Raw genomic sequence first — 22,671 nt, 5'->3', positions numbered from 1 at the left:
TCCTCATAAAGCCAGACTGTGTTAAATCAATGATTGCATCCAGGACTTCTTTAATTATTTTTGCAAGTAGTACGGCTAATATCTTATAGTTATTATTAAGAAGACAAATTGGACGGCAGTTATCGATGAAGCAGCACTTCTTTTTTAGGCTTAGGTATCAGTGTTATTAACCCCTGACTCATTGTAGGAGAGAGAACATTGTTTTTAATCAAATTTGAAGTATTTTCTAAGTCTTTCTTGCCCTGCTATGCCTACTGGTATGACTGTTTTTGCGTCACTCGTTTTAACGCAGCATAACTTGTTCACGGGCTGAACGGTAGATGTTTCCACCTTGCGCACGACTTGAACAAGTCCAAGGTTAATATTGGACAGTTAGAAAAGATTACATAACAATTTGGCAGTGAGGGTCTTCATAAATGTACATATGTATACAGTGTATATGCTATTGTTGCATACAGTCATGGCTACTGCTATTCATTGTCTAATGGGCTATAATGACAATACCTTCCATTTCTAAACGCTATGTGTTTTCAATGTTTTTGGGCTACAAATTAACATAATTTTTTAACTAGGCTAGAGTAAATTCAACTTCTTCGTGTAGGTCTATAAACTATTTGCACGACGTGTTATTTTTTTATTTTACTGCTTAAGTAGCCCTGTTTCTCCCTTCTTTCAGCAGATGGCGGTAGCGGGTTTTTTCCACCAGCTACTTGATTTACGGGGAGAATCCAACATGTCAGCCTCCATGTCCAGATTATGTTCAGAATTGTAATGAAAAGATTTCTAGACAAATGGAAGTCCTACAGACACAGATTCGTTCCGTGGATTGCATTGAATCTTCGTAAAAATGAGAGGTAATTCTGAAGTCTCTGAATTAAGTGTACAATGTCAATGGTTTTATGTATGAAAAAATGTATCGAGAAAGGTGCACAATTCAGTGCAATTGTGTTGGCCTATGTTAATATAATGGTAACAATTTAGTTAACTATAGCAATTTAATTCATGTAATTAAAGGGGTGGGTATAATTTGTGGAACGTTCCAACAGGAATCCGTTCCAAAAACTCCGTAAATATCAAGGTTGCCAACAAACAACGCATACAGTCGTATAACAGTAGAATGACATACCGGGTTGGGAGTGAGCTCTGTAATTACGTTTTTAACTCGGAAAAAATGTCTCTCTTCGTTCTGGTAGCCTCCGCCATTTCTCGTTCGTTGGTTTAGTTATTATTTCCGGTGTTCCTGCATTCCCCGGTGAACTCTGTTGCGCCTCAATTGGGGAATCGCTGTGGTTGAAATGTAACTAATGACCGCAAGCCCCAGTATTTTATTAGCTAGGTGGCTTGTACACAATTGTTACCGATGATACTGTATATACCTACTCGTAGTACAGAAATATGCATTGTATTTTGCCAAGTTCTTTCGGTGTTAATCCTGTTTCCCAGACATAGCAGGTAAACTGTGTCTGTGTTGTGTTGTTGAGTTCATCTTGCCTAGTTAAATAAAGATTAAATTAATTAGAACATTTCAAATATATACTTTGACCTATTTCAGGTAACCCCAAGATGCTTGATTCACTACAGCTGCTTTTGAAGAACTTTCCAGTCGTTTTTGCTTTACATTGCGACTTTTGAACGTCTGTTTATTGGACATATATATTAGTGTCTAATAAAAAAGAGCAACGTATGTAAAGCATCCTATCTGTTTTAAGGTTATAGTGTGTGTGTATATGTGTGTGTAGTGTAGGTCCTCTTGATGTCCACTAGGTGTCAGCACGGCTTCAATAATGTCACACCAGGTTCACAACATGTTTTTATGTGTAACAAATCTAATTGTCACATGCGCCGAATACTACATATGTAGACCTTATAGTGAAATGCTGACTTACAAGCCCTTAACACATATTTTTCTAAAAAGGAAATTGTTGGTTAATTAAGAAATAAAAGTTACAAATAAATAAAGAGCAGCAGTAAAATAAAAATAGCGAGGCTATATACATGGGGTACCGGTACAGAGTCAATGTGTCGGGGCCCCGGTTAGTCGAGGTAATTGAGGTGTTCCTTTCAAGTCCAGTGGTGTAAATTACTTAACAAAAATGTATTTAAAGTACTCCACTACATTCCGTTTATATCTGTGTTTTTTTGTATCTGTACTTTTACTCTTTCTGTTTCTTTACAACTTTTGATTTTACTTCACTACATTTCTAAAGAAAATATTTATTTTTTTACTCCGTACAGTTTCCCTGGCACCCAAAAGTACTTGTTTCATTTCGAATGCTAAGCCGGACAGGAAAATGGTCCAAATCACACACTTATCAAGAGAACATCCCTGGTCATTCCTACTGCATCTGATCTAGCGGACTTACTAAACACATGATTTGTTTGTAAATTATGTCTGAATGTTGGAATGTTCCCATGGCTATTACTTAAATAAACAAACAAGAAAGTTGTGCTGTCTGGTTTTTAATAATATGGAAGGTCAAATAATTTATACTTTTATCACTGATACTTTACCACAACTCTATTAAAGGACATTCTACACAAGGTGTCACTTCATTTCTTGCTATTTGATGGGAACTACCCTCTACCCCCCTACACACCTCAAGTTAGCTCTTTCATGCCCACAAAAGGCAACATCAAAAATGGCTGTCTAAAAATTGCTCTCCCTGGATTTGACCTCTCAAGCTCTGGTTTGGGGAGCAAACACCATAACCACTACTCTACCAGACAGACAGAGAATACATGTTAAGGGCTACTTCAAAATGTACACATCAAAGACAACATTTCAGAGGTTGGAGAATGGCGTGGGGGCTTGTACTTCTTGGGTCCACCAACCGTTCCTCAATCTTCTTCTGATGACTACAAGCATAGATTATGAATCTTCAAAACCTACACTATAGGATGGATGTGTTTAGGAATGGGGGACGAAATTCGAAAGGGACGTGTTTCCAATTACCAGCAAATAAACCCTAGAAATGTTATTCCAAAATCTTAATATTGGAACTTTGTCCATAAATTTGCATACTACTGTCTATAAGCTATCATAACATGTGGGTTTTGTCTTGGGGACAAGGTATCGGAACGCCTTTGAATGGTCTACAAAGCATGCCCCCAGGTAAAAGTTGGCTTTTGCAGACAAGGATTATATTGTTACTCCACGACATAATATGTTATCACAACTCTATTAAAGGACATTCTACACAAGGTGTCACTTCATTTCTTGCTATTTGATGGGAACTACCCTCTACCCCCCTACACACCTCAAGTTAGCTCTTTCATGCCCACAAAAGGCAACATCAAAAATGGCTGTCTAAAAATTGCTCTCCCTGGATTTGACCTCTCAAGCTCTGGTTTGGGGAGCAAACACCATAACCACTACTCTACCAGACAGACAGAGAATACATGTTAAGGGCTACTTCAAAATGTACACATCAAAGACAACATTTCAGAGGTTGGAGAATGGCGTGGGGGCTTGTACTTCTTGGGTCCACCAACCGTTCCTCAATCTTCTTCTGATGACTACAAGCATAGATTATGAATCTTCAAAACCTACACTATAGGATGGATGTGTTTAGGAATGGGGGACGAAATTCGAAAGGGACGTGTTTCCAATTACCAGCAAATAAACCCTAGAAATGTTATTCCAAAATCTTAATATTGGAACTTTGTCCATAAATTTGCATACTACTGTCTATAAGCTATCATAACATGTGGGTTTTGTCTTGGGGACAAGGTATCGGAACGCCTTTGAATGGTCTACAAAGCATGCCCCCAGGTAAAAGTTGGCTTTTGCAGACAAGGATTATATTGTTACTCCACGACATAATATGTTATCACAACTCTATTAAAGGACATTCTACACAAGGTGTCACTTCATTTCTTGCTATTTGATGGGAACTACCCTCTACCCCCCTACACACCTCAAGTTAGCTCTTTCATGCCCACAAAAGGCAACATCAAAAATGGCTGTCTAAAAATTGCTCTCCCTGGATTTGACCTCTCAAGCTCTGGTTTGGGGAGCAAACACCATAACCACTACTCTACCAGACAGACAGAGAATACATGTTAAGGGCTACTTCAAAATGTACACATCAAAGACAACATTTCAGAGGTTGGAGAATGGCGTGGGGGCTTGTACTTCTTGGGTCCACCAACCGTTCCTCAATCTTCTTCTGATGACTACAAGCATAGATTATGAATCTTCAAAACCTACACTATAGGATGGATGTGTTTAGGAATGGGGGACGAAATTCGAAAGGGACGTGTTTCCAATTACCAGCAAATAAACCCTAGAAATGTTATTCCAAAATCTTAATATTGGAACTTTGTCCATAAATTTGCATACTACTGTCTATAAGCTATCATAACATGTGGGTTTTGTCTTGGGGACAAGGTATCGGAACGCCTTTGAATGGTCTACAAAGCATGCCCCCAGGTAAAAGTTGGCTTTTGCAGACAAGGATTATATTGTTACTCCACGACATAATATGTTATCACAACTCTATTAAAGGACATTCTACACAAGGTGTCACTTCATTTCTTGCTATTTGATGGGAACTACCCTCTACCCCCCTACACACCTCAAGTTAGCTCTTTCATGCCCACAAAAGGCAACATCAAAAATGGCTGTCTAAAAATTGCTCTCCCTGGATTTGACCTCTCAAGCTCTGGTTTGGGGAGCAAACACCATAACCACTACTCTACCAGACAGACAGAGAATACATGTTAAGGGCTACTTCAAAATGTACACATCAAAGACAACATTTCAGAGGTTGGAGAATGGCGTGGGGGCTTGTACTTCTTGGGTCCACCAACCGTTCCTCAATCTTCTTCTGATGACTACAAGCATAGATTATGAATCTTCAAAACCTACACTATAGGATGGATGTGTTTAGGAATGGGGGACGAAATTCGAAAGGGACGTGTTTCCAATTACCAGCAAATAAACCCTAGAAATGTTATTCCAAAATCTTAATATTGGAACTTTGTCCATAAATTTGCATACTACTGTCTATAAGCTATCATAACATGTGGGTTTTGTCTTGGGGACAAGGTATCGGAACGCCTTTGAATGGTCTACAAAGCATGCCCCCAGGTAAAAGTTGGCTTTTGCAGACAAGGATTATATTTTGTTACTCCACGACATAATATGTTATCACAACTCTATTAAAGGACATTCTACACAAGGTGTCACTTCATTTCTTGCTATTTGATGGGAACTACCCTCTACCCCCCTACACACCTCAAGTTAGCTCTTTCTAGGAAAAACTCCCTAGAAAGTTCAAACCTAGGAAGAAACCTGGAGAGGAACCAGGCTATGAGGGGTGGCCAGTCCTCTTCTGGCTGTGCCGGGTGGAGATTATAACAGAACATGGCCAAGATGTTCAAATGTTCATAAATGACCAGCATGGTCAAATAATAATAATCACAGTAGTTGTCGAGGGTGCAGCAAGTCAGCACCTCAGGAGTAAATGTCAGTTGGCTTTTCATGGCCGATCATTAAGAGTATCTCTACCGCTCCTGCGGTCTCTAGAGAGTTGAAAACAGCAAGTCTGGGGACAGGTAGCACGTCCGGTGAACAGGTCAGGGTTCCATAGCCTCAGGCAGAACAGTTGAAACTGGAGCAGAAGCACGGCCAGGTGGACTGGGGACAGCAAGGAGTCATTATGCCAGGTAGTCCTGAGGCATGGTCATAGGGCTCAGGTCCTCCGAGAGAGAGAAAGAAAGAGAGAAAGAGAGAATTAGAGAGAGCATACTTAAATTCACACAGGACACACAGGACAAGACAGGAGAAGTACTCCAGATATAACAAACTGACCCTAGCCCCCCGACACATAAACTACTGCAGCATAAATACTGGATGCTGAGACAGGAGGGGTCAGGAGACACTGTGGCCCCATCCGATGATACCCCCGGACAGGGCCAAACAGGAAGGATATAACCCCACCCACTTTGCCAAAGCACAGCCCCCACACCACTAGAGGGATATCTTCAACCACCAACTTACCATCCTGAGACAAGGCAGAGTAAAGCCCACAAAGATCTCTGCCACGGCACAACCCAAGGGGGGGCACCAACCCAGACAGGAAAATCACGTCAGTGACTCAACCCACTAAAGTGACGCATTCCTCCTAGGGACGGCATGAAAGAGCACCAGTAAGCCAGTGACTCCATCCAATTCAGAAAATAAACCAAATTCCAAATCCTATTAAAAAAAACATCCTTTTTGAAAGCATTCAAGAGGTTGGCAATTGGAATTTCATTGTACTTCCTGAATTGATGAGTGAAATGGAATTCACCCCATCCCTGCCTCTTAACCCTTGTGATGTCTTAAGAGTATAAAATTACCCACCACTGTGTTCATCAGCAGAGAAAACCCTCAAAATAATATTTTTTCAACCTGATATTTGATTACTTTTCCTAGAGTGACCCCAACATTAGAAAAAGTGAAACATCGCCTTTGTTGATATTCCCATTAAAACTGTACACCACCAGGGTACAAAGATTGTCTTAAGGTCATTTTTTTACACGGCATTTATACAATCATTCACACAACACAAAACCCCAAAGACTCTCTCTCTCTCACACGCACACACACAGACAGACACACAAGGAGAAATAGAGATTATGTGTGCTACTGATTCCGACAAAACTATAACTTTCTGGTTAATTTGCAACATCTCCCCTCCACAACCCCACACATGAGTCACAGACAAAATAAAAGCTATTTCAGACAAAATGGACTCAATCTATTGGTCTGCAACAAAACCATCCATTGTTTAGTTGTGGGGAATGCAGTCAGAGGCTATAAAGGTGCTGCAGATGACAGTCCCCCCAGTTCTCTCTTGGCTGAAGCCATGAGTTCACGTTTCAGTCCCCAACAGGTCGTAGATCTGTTTTTTTCAATTGTCCAGGAGGAACAAGAGAACGATGATTTAGAAGAGGAAGAGGTATCTGAAGAAGAAGATGGGGAATAATACAACCCAGAGTACAATGCATCATCTTCAGATGAAGAAGAAATCCCCAAAGGTGAAAGAGATCTTTTTTTTTTTTTAAACAGCAAAATAACATGGTCCTTGTCACCATATGACAACCAGGGCAGGATGGCAGCATTTAGGATGCAGAGAGTGGAAGGGCGATTGTCCGTGTCACGATGCCACTGAATGTTTTTCACAATTTCTCAAGAATAGTACGATTTGATAACCGTGAGTCAAGACTTGCAAGACGTGTGAGAGACAATCTGGCGGCAAGAAGAGAGGTCTGGGAGAAGTGGGTGAGAAGCGTCTGCCATACCTCTACAACCCTGGGCCTGAAGTAACAGTGGATGAGCAACTGGTTCCATTCAGAGGTACATTTGTATTTTCATATCTGTAACGTAAGTGATTTTCACTGTTAATTGTATTATGTATTGCTATAATATCATTGATTTATGTGATTGTTTTCTGTGATGCTGATAATAATTACTGATTTCTTTTGTCAAAAGGTTGCTGTCCTTTTCGGCAGTATATGACGAGCAAGACAGCAAAGTATTGCATCATGATATGGGTGGCCTGTTACGCACAATCCAGCTACGCTTGGAAGATCAAATCAATTCCAAATCAAATTATATCAAATCCATTTTAATTTGTCACATGCAGATGTTAATGCGAGTGTAGCGAAATGCTTGTGCTTGTAGTTCAGACAATGCTGTAATAACCAACGAGTAATCTAACCTAACAATTTCACAACAACTACCTTATACACACAAGTGTAAAGGAATGAAGAATATGTACATAAAAATATATGGATGAGCGATGGCCGAACGGCATAGGCAAGATGCAGTAGATGGTATAGAATACAGTATATACATATGAGATGAGTAATGTAGGGTATGTAAACATATAAAAGTGGCATTGTTTAAAGTGCCTAGTGATACATGTATTACATCAAGATGGCAAGATGTAGTAGATGGTATAGAGTACAGTATATACATATGAGATGAGTAATGTAGGGTATGTAAACATTATATGAAGTGGCATTGTTTAAAGTGGCTAGTGATACATTTTTTCATCATTTTTTACATTCTTAAAGTGGCTGGAGTTGAGTCAGTATGTTGGCAGCAGCCACTCAATGTTAGTGGTGGCTGTTTAACGGTCTGATGGCCTTGAGATAGAAGCTGTTTTTCAGTCTCTCGGTCCCTGCTTTGATGCACCTGTACTGACCTCGCCTTCTGGATGATAGCGGGGTGAACAAGCAGTGGCTCGGGTGGTTGTTGTTCTTGATGATCTTTATGGCCTTCCTGTGACATCGGGTGGTGTAGGTGTCCTGGAGGGCAGGTAGTTTGCCCCCGGTGATGCGTTGTGCAGACCTCACTACCCTCTGGAGAGCCTTACGGTTGTGGGCGGAGCAGTTGCCGTACCAAGCGGTGATACAGCCCGACAGGATGCTCTCGATTGTGCATCTGTAAAAGTTTGTGAGTGCTTTTGGTGACAAGCCGATTTTCTTCAGCCTCCTGAGGTTGAAGAGGCGCTGCTGCGCCTTCTTCACCACACTGTCTGTGTGGGTGGACCAATTCAGTTTGTCCGTGATGTGTACGCCGAGGAACTTAAAACTTACTACCCTCTCCACTACTGTCCCGTCGATGTGGATAGGGGGGTGCTCCCTCTGCTGTTTCCTGAAGTCCACGATCATCTCCTTTGTTTTGTTCACGTTGAGTGTGAGGTTATTTTCCTGACACCACACTCCGAGGGCCCTCACCTCCTCCCTGTAGGCTCGTCGTTGTTGGTAATCAAGCCTACCACTGTAGTGTCGTCTGCAAACTTGATGATTGAGTTGGAGGCGTGCATGGCCACGCAGTCATGGGTGAACAGGGAGTACAGGAGAGGGCTCAGAACGCACCCTTGCGGGGCCCCAGTGTTGAGGATCAGCGGAGTGGAGATGTTGTTACCTACCCTCACCACCTGGGTGCGGCCCATCAGGAAGTCCAGTACCCAGTTGCACAGGGCGGGGTCGAGTCTACAAAGGGAAGCTGACCAGTGGAGGCCCGGAGAAGAACCAGGGGATGCGGCTTGTGCTTGATGTGACAGATGGACTGAGGGGGCACAATGTCACGTGTTACAATTTCTTTACCTCTTATGAACTCAGCCAGCAGCTCCTGAAGAGGAAGATTACCATGGTTGGCACAGTTAGAAAGAACAAGCCTTAGCTCCCCCCTGCACTCCACGCAACAAGGGGGGAGAGGCCTTCTCATCAAAGTTTGCCTTCACCCTTACCACCACTGTCACGACTTCTGCCGAAGTCGGTGCCTCTCCTTGTTCGGGTGGTGTTCAGCGGTCGACGTCACCGTTCTTATAGCCATCGCCGATCCATTTTTCATGTTCCATTTGTTTTGTCTTGTTTTACACACACCTGGTTTTTATTCCCAAATTACATGTTGTATTTAAAACCCTCTGTATCCCCCATGTCCTTGTCGGTAATTGTTTATTGTAAGTGCTTGTGCACTTGTGTTCTGGTGCACCACGGGTTATATTACCCATATGTCTTTGTTAATTTTAATGCCGTTACGTTTTTTTATTAAACTGCTCTGGCTATTACCAAGTTCTGCTCTCCTGCGTCTGACTTCCCTGCTACCAGATACTTCCCTGCTACCAGATACTTCCCTGCTACCAGATACGCACTGCCAAAGAGGAACAAGAATGTGGTCCTCCTGAGGAGACTGCACAAAACGGCTGAGATCAGTGATCGTGAGGACAGGAAGCCAGCCATCATCCTGGACTACAACCACAACAAAGGAGGCGTGGACAACCTGGACAAGGTGATTGGAACTTACAGCTGCGGGAGGATGACTGATGTTTCCTCATACAATGCCTTCGGGATATTGAACAAGATCAACCATACCTGGATACCTGATAAAATGAACAACATGAAGGTGTTCTTGGAGCAGCTGGGAAAGGCACTTATAACCCCACACATTCAAAGAAGGGAGCGCCTCCACCTCACAGCAGCCTCTGCAGTGCTTGAAAAAGCTGTTTAGGGGGCTGAATCTTGTCCTGATCCACCTGAGGCTGCAGATGGGGCAGGCAAGAGGAGGAGATGCCAATTCTGCCCCCCAAAGAACAGCTGTAAAACAAATGCTATGTGCTGCACATGTGAGAAATACATCTGCAAAGTCCACGCACACACACTTGCATACTGTCCTACATGTGCTAATTAGAGTTGATTGATTTATGGTCATCACATTTTTGTTTTGTATCTATTATCTTATTTTATTCTTATTTATTCTTGTTGTTTATACACCTTGCAGGTGAGGACAATGGTAAAAAAAAAATGGGAGAAGACTAGAGAAGACTTCCTCATTGTACTTGTATATCAGAATATATCACAATTTTTTCAAAAAAGCTCAAGACTGTTATTGTTCCCTTCAATAAAATTATTTCAAAACTACTTTCTGCACATTTCTGCTACTGTCTTAGGCTACACAAGTGCTCTCTCTTGAAAAAAATTTTTTTATACCTTTGCAATACCTTAATAATAATAATAATAATAAACCTCTACTTTAGTAAAGAAAACAATAATGACAGGTGTGTTGTAATAAAAACAAGTGGTGTCCACTGACTAAATACAGTTTTTCTGGAAACCCCAGATATTCACAAAGTTTGTGATGAATGACAGGTTGTTTATTCATTCAAAATAGATTTGGACTTTATTGCTTTATTTGAGTGGTTCAGTGAATGCGGGTAATTTTTGACCCTTGGAACAAGGGGAGTAAACAGAATGTTAAGAATACACAATGGTTAAGTCAAGTATTTACAAGGTGTCTAGTCATTTCTTGTCATTAATGTCTAATTGACCACACATTAGTGCAAGAAGAAGTGCAGTCAATGCTACACAGGTGTGTGTAGTCTAGGTGCTCGTTATAAGTGCTTGAAATCATAGATTGACTCCTTTGCTGTGTTCTAGAGCATAAAGACTGTGATCGATCAAGGGTGAACTGTGAGTGAATTACTGAGCTACAAATAATATTAAGTAGTTATTTATAAATCAAGGTTAATCTAATCAGTCTCCATTTGCCTTAAAAATCATCTGCAATCTGGAACGTGACTCCAACAATTCATTGACACCGTTGTGACTGGTAAGATTTATTTGTTATAGCATTACATTTTACACATGACATGCCAAAAATCCTGTAAATATAATTTTAACATACACATGCCATCTAATTGAAGTGAAAGGATGTGACCTTCCAATCTAAAATGTAAGACTTTTCTTCACATTTCAAAAGTAGTGTAATGAAAACATTTCACCAAATTATATTTCAGTGTCATTTCCCTTAATTTTTGCAGTCAGTCATCCATGCTATATGAAATGATAGGGTGATGAACACCATATGGGTGGAGGTCATCTGGATTTTAGAATGATCAATGGGTCAACGGTCCAATTTCTTATCTTTAGGCCCAGAATGTAACACATGCAGGTGAAATACCCTTTAATTTACCAGAATGACTGAATGCTTTATCAGACAAACATGCATGAATTACCCTAATAATCTTTTGCCTGTACAGTTATGGAAATGTACATTTTGGTGGTCTGCAGCACCACTAAGGACAATTCTCCTTTGATGTAGGATACCCTATCAGAAAACATTTAGTAATTTTTAGCTTTTATACAAAAAACAAACCTTTCTTGTCTCCTTTTTGTTGAAAGTGGCCCATTAGCTAACCACAACTTTCCTGTACAAAGACATTCATGAACTACTAAAACTATATCTGACAATTTGTGGTAAATAAATATACTAATAATGCATCCAGTGTCTGGTTATTGATGATACTTCCCATTCTGGCCAATTGTGACCTTTGACCCCTTGCATATGGCCTTAAATTTCCACATTCTAGATGACATCCCGACAAACTTTGGTATTTCACTGTTTGATCTAGCATGTGACTGTTTTTTCTCCGGCACTTGTCCAATGTTGGCAGGCCTATTATGCAGTTAGATGGAATGGTTGTACACGATGTAGACATAACATGTGAATTGGGATGAGGGGAAATGCCAATCAATGACAACTGAAATAGCATATATTATCTGAATATCACTAGTTGTTCATGTAGACATACGTTGAATATGTTTAATATGTGGGTGAAGCATTTCGTTTGTAGTCTTTATTCATTTGTTGTTTTGAGTGGCCTGTAAATATTTGTACATATTTTGGTAGGATGTCTGTGTAACAAATAACTAATGATCATGATTTCAATTCAGTTTAATGACATCAAACACTCACTTCTCCTGAAGGGCGCACATAATATCATTTGCCATATGTGTAAAAGCATTTAGATTTGCACATGCATGGCCTAAAATGACTTTGAACCATATTTCCTCTACATGCTGAGAATTTAATGGGTGCACTTTGGGAGAACTGAGATATTTGGTACTAATTACTGCCCAACTCCTTCCTCCCTCAATAAAGCTATCACTGCTTAGACAGGATTGGGCAGGTCAAACCAAGTGCTGCACTACATGGGTTTAACCCTTGTAGTTATTTATAATCAGTGATTACTTTTAGGAAGGAAGAAAGGAGGGATATATGTAAAGATTGAGCAAGCCACTATTGTCAGCTCAACATCCCAATCGTCTTATTTGCATATAATATACTTTTCACCTCTGACCTGTATACTGTCTGTACCATTCCACAGATATCTCGTACAGTGGAAACACTTGAGCCTCTGCGTCATCCGCGTCAGCAATAACTCATCACTCCAACTCCAGGTAAATTCATTAGCATGAAGTTTGATACCCATATAACCCCACTCATCCCCAGGGGTCAAGTGTCAACATTCAATCTAACCTGGGGCCTTACGTATCAACTGTGTCAGAGTAGAAGTGTTCCTCTCGGATCAGTTTTGCAGTTTACAACAAGAATAAGATGAGACACGTCCTAGATCAACACTGACTCTGAGATGATTTGTGGATGAAGTCCCAGGTCCCCCTCTGTTTATGTTCTGATGTTCATTTGGATCTTAACATGCCTTTTGGGGGCCCTAACTGAGATTTTGTTGGGGTGCGCCCCCACCTCACTGGCAAAACATTTTAGGCCCCTCCCTGACTGTGGAGAGAAATAAACATTTATAAAACATTTCATGCAATTACACTCATTTTGCCATGGAGCAGTATTGCAGGGAATTTCCTTAAATTTTACACATTTACCAAGACTTATGTTTGTTAACCATATCTGAGTGAGAGTGACTTAACAAAATCCGTATTGGGGCATTATTACTAGAAGTTTAACTGGCTAGACTAACTTACCTATCTAAATGTTTGTAGCTGACATGTGACTCAGTGACTTACACAACTTGTTATGATATTTCTTATATACTTTTTTAAGATTGTGTTTTCTATTGTTAGGTATTGCTGCATTGTGGGAGCTACAAACAAACATTTTGTTAGGTATTACTGTGTATGTTACAAATTTTTATTTGATAACCAACTGCTGATTCATAACCAAATCTCAATTTCACCTTGTGTATTTTACTATTCTAATACAATAGTAAGTGACTGAATTCTTTAGTTAATACATCCTAATAATAATGATAGGTGGTCCCCTAGCTACTGCTTATGTCCCTTATACCTGCAGCCCACTGGTTAGGAATGATAGCGTAATTCCATCCTCCCTGGAAGTAATCATTGATTAGACATGATTTGGCAAGTCATGTATTTAGAAATGATCACTGATTACAGGGGGGATATGGTTAATTTGATCAAATGATAGAATTCACTTTAAATCCTTTACCTTTAATGTCAAATTCTGCATGCAGATTTTAAATAAAAATGATGTAATTTATGTAGAATGTAACGGGTCTCAATTTCATTCTGAATGTACTCCAGTCTGGCTTGGTAAACTATTTGAAGCACTAGGGATATTTTTCCATATAACATTCCATATAGTTAGTTAACTGTCTTAATATCAATAGTTATACCAATGTCATTTTCCTTGTCAGAATGCCAAAGAGAAAGAGGGCCCCAACTTTTGATGACATTGCCTCAGTTGTTGAAAGGCTAGGCCTCTCACCAGAGGAAGTTACAGCAGCGAGCTACCATCAGGAAAATGGAATATTTTCTGTGATAGTAATTGAACTGGAAAGGTCTAACACCCTCAGCTATCGCCGTCAACTCTACGACGTATGGAGTAAGGGAAGGTTGGCCAATGCACAAGCCCACTCCGTCTCCCAGATTGCCCCATCACCACCCCAGGTCTTCCAATCACTACCACAGCAAGTATACACCACGCGGCAGCTGCCTTTAACACCAGCACAAGCAGCTGAAATGATTGAAACGGTTGATCCTGCTAAGGTATCCCACCTTCCACCACTCCACCCCAAGCCTGGAGACATTTTTCTGTTTGCAGGTAGTTCCTTGTCATGTGAGGACTGGAAGGCGGACCAAAAAAGATGGATTCAGAAGGGATCCCACAGCCTTCCTCGCCGTTTACCAAAACTAAGGGTGCGGTACTATGCAGGAAAGGAAGCACCAGGGTTAAAAAAAAGGGAGTATGAGTTGCTTCACCAGCCTGATTCTCCTGTGCTAATTCACTACTTTGGTGAGGAGGCACCCTCCAATGTCCCCCACCCCCACGGCAACAGCCAACAGCAGCAAGCAAGGGATTTCATCCGATCGGCTACCTCAATTATGGATGAAATATGCCGGCGAAAGACTGAAACACCTGGTAAAGTATACTCAGACATGACCAATAACCCACCACCACCCCCAAATGCTTCATTCATGCCAGTCTACCAACCTCGCAACTTGGCACAAGTGAAAAACACAATTCGTCGAGCAAGGGATGTCACTGTTTTGGACCGGAACGAGTTGGTGGCAACACATATGATGGGTGACATTCTCCCCGGATTTATCACCCATATGGAGACTAGACCCGCAACCCTTCTGGTGGTGGCAGCACCAGAAATGGTTGAAGAGGCCAAGGCAGTTATTAAAAGCAAACACCAAGGAGCACACATTTTTCACTATGACACCACTTTTGACCTGGGGAATTTTTATGTTTCACCCCTTGTTTTCCGTCATGTTGCATTTCAAGAGGCACCTATCCTTCCCCTGGCATTCCTCATTCACACCACCCGGCACATGGAAAACCACAAACAGTTCTTTCGCACCATCCTTTCACTCCTTCCCCAACTATCCACAGCAATCTTCTGCACAGACCGTGAGGCGGCTATTGAAGGAGCAATCCAGTCTGTGCTGCCGCAAGCCAGGATTGTTAATTGCTGGAACCACATCTCCAACAATGTGAAGCACAAGATGGGGTCAGAGGGTGCTGAAGCTGTGGCCGATTACCAGCAGGCCATCAAAGAGCTCTTGGCAACAAAAACAAGGAGTGAATACGAATGCACACTGGAGAGTGTGTGCCTTCACTGGAGCCCTGATTTCAAGGCTTATTTCGATCAGTCGCTCTCTGATGCCATGGACAAGAGCGCACAATATGTGCTCAACAGCTTGGGCATCCAGTCAGATGGAATTACTAACAACTGCTCAGAGAGCTTCAGTGCTGTCCTCAAGGCATTGGTTGGATGGAAGAAGGTCAGAGTAGATAAATTGGTTTATCTACTCTACCAACTCCAAACCAATGCCTTGAGGGAGGTGCTGCGGGCCTACTGTAATCTAGGGAATTTCCACCTGACCCCTGAGTGCCATGAGCAATTTTCCAGGCGAATGCCCACCACCAGTTTCCCCTACCACATGTCAGAGGAAGACATGGTATCTTTTGCCGAAGGCATCCAGTTCTGTGTGGCACAGGACGAGGTTGTCATGGCAGAAACTGGAGCGGAGGCCTTAGCCAGGATGATTGTGGCAAAAGGACGAATCCTCCTGGTGCCAAGCACCAAATCGTTCCTCTACCAGGGCTTCTCCGACAAGCAGCATGTGGTTACTCTGTTGCCAACGGAGACGTGCTCCTGCTCTGCATCTGACAGTGCCCAGAGGTGTGTCCACCGACTGGCAGCTGTACTGGCCATTGGCGGAAGTGTGGACAGTCCTATGCCAATTAAGCTGAGGACAAGGCATCTGGCCGCAAAACGCTCTGGCCATAAGTGTGCCACCAAGGAGCATGTCCAGACGGGCACCAAACACCAGGAAGAGCAATCGACAGTTCATCAACAGGTCGGTCTTATGTGTTGCTATTTAGTTACATTTCTTATTTGGGTATGTTAAAATGGTAACCATTTTACTAAGCCATGTGATCCTCATGGGTTTAATGTATATCCGTGAACACAAAATGCAGATCTGTCCCAAACTGAACTGTAACCATTATTCAATAGGGTGACCAATTCCAACAGTCTCTGTCTGAGAAACACCCCAGCAGGGATGACAAATTGGAGAATAGAGTAAGTGGAATGGGACTGTTTTTGTTATATTCTGCATGTTTTCCTACTGCATGTTGATTGCATCTGTACAGTCAGGCAGTTTGGACCCCATTTTTGAAGGCCAAAATCTGTTTGTATAGGTGAAGCAACTGTGGGCAATGTCGTCGGATGGAGTGGACAGGGCAACCGCAAGGATTTTGTTGGAGGGATCCGTTGCCATCCTGCACCTCCATGACTTCCTGACGTTGAAGCCCAATGAGTGGCTTAGTGGGGAGGTATGTTAAGGTCCCCCACATGTTATGGTTGAATTGTATGAAATTTCCATGCGTGCAGTTGGTATAAAGTACAATTAGATTTGTTGCCTGAGCTGACTGTATTGCCTGGGCATCATGTTAACTTTGACCAACCATATGCCATTCTGCTTTAGGTAATTGACTTCTACCTCCAACTGAAGAGGGTTGACCTTCAAGTGGAGGGGGACGTTTTTATTGTGGATCACTTTGTGGCAGGGATAATCCTGCATGGGGATAAGGTGGCGATGCGCAAGAACACCTTGTCAAAGGTAAAGGCATGTCCGCAGAGTTGCTTTTGTGTCATGTTTCTAAATAAGAGGCTAGACTGGTCAATGTAGGGAGTACTGCCACCTTCCTGACAAAATATTGCCTGCCACATCGTATAAATGTATCTTCACTCCTATTCCTGTAGACCAGTCTGGAGCAGCACAGTTGCTTGATTGGAGTTTGCAACGTGGGAAACTACCACTGGATACTCTTGGTAAGCTCCACAAGATTTACCATTTTAGTTAGAGATTACACAGTACTATTCTTGAATATGTTATGTTTGAGGCCATTTTGATATACTGACTTGGAATTACCGCTTGTGTTTGTTTAGTATGTCAATCGCAGGACCCACTCTGCCATTGTCCTGGACCCTACTGGTTCCCCTAACACAGAGAGCCATATGAGCGAGAACCTGGTGAAGCACATCAGGTATGGTCAATCTAGTGGTGTAAAAATAGTTTTAGGGGTATCTGTACTTTACATTGCTATTGATATTGATATTTTTTTTACCCCTTTTTACTTTACTACATTCCTAAAGATATGTCGTTTTTACTCCATACATTTTCCCTGACACCAAAACTACTCGTTACATTTTGAATGCTTAGCAGGACATAAATTGTCCCATTCAAACATCCCTACTGCCTCTGATCTGGCGGACTCACTACACACATGCTGTGTTTGTAAGTTATGTCTGAGTGTTGGCGTGTGCTTCTTGCTCTGTAAATTCAAACAAACTAGAAAATCTTGCCTTCTGGTTTGCTGACATAAGGAAATCGAAATGATTTATCCTTGAACTTTTCCGTTTTTTAAGTATATTTGACCAATTAAATTTGCCTTTGATACTTAAGTACATTTAAAACCAAACACTTTTCGACTTTTACTCAAGTGGTATTTTACTGGGTGACTTTCACTTTTACTTCAGTCATTTTATATGAAGTTCTTTACTTTTACTCAAATATGACAATTGGATACTGTGGTGGAAATTCTAAATACTATCAAATGAGGAGAGACACACTTATCACACAAGTGTGAGTTATACTTAAACTACACTACCGTTCCAAAGTTTGGGGTCACATAAATGTCATTGTTTTTTAAAGAAAATAATTGTCCATTTAAAATAACATTTATCAGAAATACATTGTTAATGTTGTAAATAACTTTTGGAAACAGCAGATTTTGTATGAAATATCTACAGAGGCTCTTTATCAGCAACCATCACTCCTGTGTTCCAATGGCACTTTGTGTTACCTAATACAAGTTTATAATTTTAAAAGGCTATTTGATTAAAGAAGCTATAAAACTGTCCTCCTTTAGACTAGTTGAGTATCAGGAGCATTAGCCTTTGTGGGTTCGATTACAGGTAGAAAATGGCCAGAAACAAAGCACTTTCTACAGAAACTCCTCAGTCTATACTTGTTCTGAGAAATGAAGGCTATTCCATGCGAAAAATTGACAAACTGAAGATCTCGTCCAACGCTGTGTACTACTCCCTTCGCAGAACAGCGCAAACTGTCTCTAACCAGAATAGAAAGAGGAGTGGGAGGCCCCGGTGCACAACTGAGCAAGAGGACAAGTACATTGTTTCTCAAACTAGACACTAGACGCCTCACAAGTCCTCAGCTTGCAGCTTCATTAAATAGTACCCGCAAAACACCAGTCTCAACAGTGAAGAGGGGACTCCGGGATGCTGGCCTAGGCAGAGTTGGAAAGAAAATGCCATATCTCAGAAAGGCCAATAAAAATAAAAGATTAAGATGGTAAAAAGATCATTTTAATAATTGTATTTATTTTACCTTTATTTAACCAGGTATGCTAGCTGAGAAGTTTTGCAACTGCGACCTGGCCAAGAGAAATCAAAGCAGTTCCACACATAAAACAACAGTTACACATGGAATAAAAAAACATACTGTAGAAAAAGTCTATATACAGTGTGCAAATGAGGTAGGATAAGGGAGGTAAGGCAATAAATAGGCCATGGTGGCAAAGTAATTACAATACAGCAATTTAACACTGGAATAGTAGATGTGCAAGTAGAGATACTGGGGTGCAAAGGAGCAAGATAAATAAATACAGTATGGGGATGGGCTATGTACAGGTGCAGTGATCTGTGAGCTGCTCTGACAGCTGGTGCTTAAAGTTAGTGAGGGAGATAAGAGTCTCCAGCATCAGTGATTTTTTTTTGCAGTACGTTCCAGTCATTGGCAGCAGAGAACTGGAAGGAAACGCGGCCAAAGGAATAAGTGGCTTTGGGAGTGACCAGTGAGATTTACCTGCTGGAGTGCGTGCTGTGGGTGCTGCTATGGTGACCAGTGAGCTGAGATAAGGCGGGGCTTTACCTAGCAGAGACTTTTAGATGACCTGGAGCCAGTGGGTCTGGCGACGAGTATGATGCGAGGGCCAGCCAACAAGGGTATACAGGTCGCAGTGGTGGGTAGTATATGGGGCGTTGGTGATAAAACAGATGGCACGGTGATTGACTATATCCTATTTGTTGAGTAGAGTGTTGGAGGCTATTTTGTAAATGACATCGCCAAAGTCGAGGATCGGTAGGATGGTGAGTGTTACAAGGGTATGTTTGGCAGCATGAGTGAAGGATGCAATGTTCATATATGGAAGCAATGTTTCCTTCTTACCTCCTTTGCCATATTCCTTGCTGATATTCTGCATTGCAATGGGGACATGTGAAAGACAAGCCTGACTTCTCCCCTCTCTGGGCCAAAGGTGACTGAGGCCCATATGATGGAGGCAGTGCAGCTGCCAACACCAAAGTCGGAAAGAAGATATTCTAATGACGAGTTCAACAGTTCAATTATATAAGCATGTTCTGCAGATAAGGCATCTTAATTATCTATGTTACTTAGCTAATTCTGATTTCTCCACCCCAGTACTATTCCACCACTGAGTACATCTATTGTATGGTCAGGCAAAACTATTGTTTGACCATTTCTCCAATATCCGCCATACAAGTTAAATTGAGCTGTCCATGTTGAGACTACTTTAACATTTATGGTCCGGTTGCATATTGACTTAATTAGCCTATGTGTTCATGTTATGAATGTTGTATGGTATGAACACAATTATAAAGCATTATTGATTTCAGTTAAGGCATCCCATTTTCATTCATGAGCAGCCATTCATGTGTTATGCAGGTGTATGAATGTTTTTGGAAGTATAACAGTGAGAGAATGTCATGGGCTATGTACAAACAATTCATGTTTTCCTCCCCAAACAGATACTGGTTTGACGAACGAACCCGCAGAACTGGGACAGAATCTGTTTTCAGCAATGTTCCCTGGCAGGCGACAACAATACCACACACCAAGCAGAGCGACGGCTACAATTGTGGAGTTTATGTGCTGCTGGTGAGTTCATATGCTAAATAGTTCCCAGGATAAATCAGTAGGCAAATTTGTTATCTTAGAAATCTGTGCATAACCCTTAATGGTAGGCCACCCAAAAGTGGTTCAAAAGCAAATGCACCCAATGTTCACATTAACAGATCTTTGAGGGTTTAGCCAAAGTCATTCCATTGAAAGGATTAGATTAGCATAACAAGTTAGTATAAATTTCCCACCTGTCATGTGCATGCCTAAGAAAATGGTCTGAAATGGGAAGGGAACCATGTGCATGTGTTCAAGAAGAAACAGTTTTTTTCTGTTGCTAACCAATGTGCTATGGTGTCCACTAATGAATATGACCCAGGTCAATAGAGAACTTGGTTGCTATGTGACAAACACTAAATTAAATGTTGGTGTAATATCATCAAATCATCACCAGTGTGCTGCCTTGATTTCATGATTACAGCAACAAAGGTTTTCCAAAGTGTAAGATTAACACAATGAATCAGATGATTTATTGTTAGGATGACAAGGCAGTTGGAGGCCTGCTTTCACACGATCTTATAATTCCCAATGGCCCTATAGAAGGTAGACATATTTATCCCATTGTCTGTCCTTTATGTACTACCTAGATGGCCAGAGAGTTAATGCAGAGGGAGAAGGCACTACGTGACCCAACTGTCCCAATGCATGTTAACATCGGTGGTGCCAGAATGGAGGTGGCCAAAGAGATCCTGGACAAAGGTGAGATTGTCTATCACTTTTTTACAATCGGACAATGTAAAGTTGAAGACTTGTAGCCTAGTCTACATCATACACTGCTCCTTGTGTCAGTACCGTGTGATGGGAAATAAGGTGATTGAGGCCAGCAGCCAAGACCAAGTCACTGCTGCATTATCTAATTTACTGTTGCTACATTGTCCTGGCCCCACTTTAATAGACTATTAATAATGTTGGATAGCACTATTGTTTTACCTGACATGTTTGAGCTTGGCAACATTTTGTTGTAGTTTCAGCCTACATGGATGTCAAAGTAGCTGACCGAATACATTATAATTCCTCATTAGTCTATAACCTAACATAACCTCCCCATGTTTGATTGTAGGGAGGTTGTCATTTTCTTGTAAATTATTTGGTTGTTGGTAAACAAAGACCCCACTGCTGAAAGAGGCAAAGGCCAACTAAACTTCTCAAATCCACGTAAACATTTTTGTATCTTTTAGAAGAAATAACTAATTTATTTCAGAAAATTGTAAGGGTGGCCATATATTTGGCAATAACTGTATATAGTATATTATCCTAAGGCAATATGTGATATAGCTGACATGTTTCCTTTTTTCTTTCAGAACTTGACAGGAAACTCTACTGCAGTTTCTGTGCAACAGATGAGGGGGGAGACTGGGTGAGAATCATTGTACACAGCAATTGCTGTGGTCTTTCTTTTACTGTGGTCTAAGGGGGTGTTGAGTTTTGTAGTAAATATATGTTCATAACCTTAAAGGGATGGATAAGTAATTTCACTCATTTAAACGTTTTATTACATTTAAAGCAGACTTCAATTTTTTTTAACAAGTCACTGCCAACAAATGCTAATTGTAATTTCTTCACCTAACTGTCAATTTCCCCTCTTCGCCACATTAATGGCTCCATCATCTCTTGAATGGATTGTCGGTCAATGATTTCATCTAGAATTGAATGGCAGTGGTTAGTTAAACAAACCAAATCGTGGATTGCTGAGCTATCCTTTCAGCTGTGACATCATATGATGGAATCAATGGCCTAATTGACTTGTACTTTCACAGATGGAATGCTCCACATGCTCCAGTTGGTACCACACCTCCTGTGCTGGGGTATCCATCAGCATTTACCATCGACACATGGAGAATCCTGCCTTACAATGGATATGCCCACCCTGCCACAATTGAAAACCTGCACACCAAGGCTACTATTGGGTTGATACTGTGTCAAATCTATATATTGTCCAGAGGTGTAAATGATTTACAACTTCAGTAGATGGTATATTTTAGGGATGTCCCCAACGGGAAAAAATCTGGGTTGACTTAGTCTTCCTGTTCTTTCCACCAATCGATTGGTCTAAATGTTAAAATGTATTTTTCCATATATAGACACACACCCTATGTGTTTGAAGAAACTCACTAAATATGCACTGAGCTTGTCTGATGCTTAAGCACACTGTTTGATGAATTCATTTTGCTGTTGCATGCTCCATGCTCCATGTCCGGCAGGATCTCCAGCGCCTTCTGGAGCGATTTCCATCGCTCCACCACTCCACCAACACCTCCTGGTGTTTATCCAACTTTTATCTCCACTTTATCTGGGATTACAGCATCCTTGCCGGCCGCTGACCGGGCATTCCGGGACCTGAAATAGCGCTTCACAACAGCTCTGATCTTGGTTGATCCGGACCCT

The 22,671-nt window shown here is 41.4% G+C and overlaps 1 protein-coding gene across 1 annotated transcript in view; it reads left to right on the top strand.

The window, feature by feature from the left end:
• The first annotated feature begins 715 nt into the window (after positions 1-715).
• Positions 716-22,671, top strand: part of setd9 (SET domain containing 9) — an 80,328-nt gene continuing 58,372 nt past the window's right edge. Inside the window, exon 1 of the mRNA XM_038971149.1 lies at positions 716-854. Within this exon, the coding sequence (XP_038827077.1) occupies positions 757-854 (98 nt within the window). The 5' untranslated portion in view covers positions 716-756. The remainder of the gene's footprint in view (positions 855-22,671) is intronic.

The sequence above is a fragment of the Salvelinus namaycush genome, chromosome 31, assembly GCF_016432855.1.
Source record: "Salvelinus namaycush isolate Seneca chromosome 31, SaNama_1.0, whole genome shotgun sequence".
NCBI classification, from domain to species: Eukaryota; Metazoa; Chordata; class Actinopteri; order Salmoniformes; family Salmonidae; genus Salvelinus; species Salvelinus namaycush.
The sequence above is the reverse complement of the archived record's forward strand: the minus strand, read 5'-3'. Positions and strand labels throughout refer to the sequence as shown.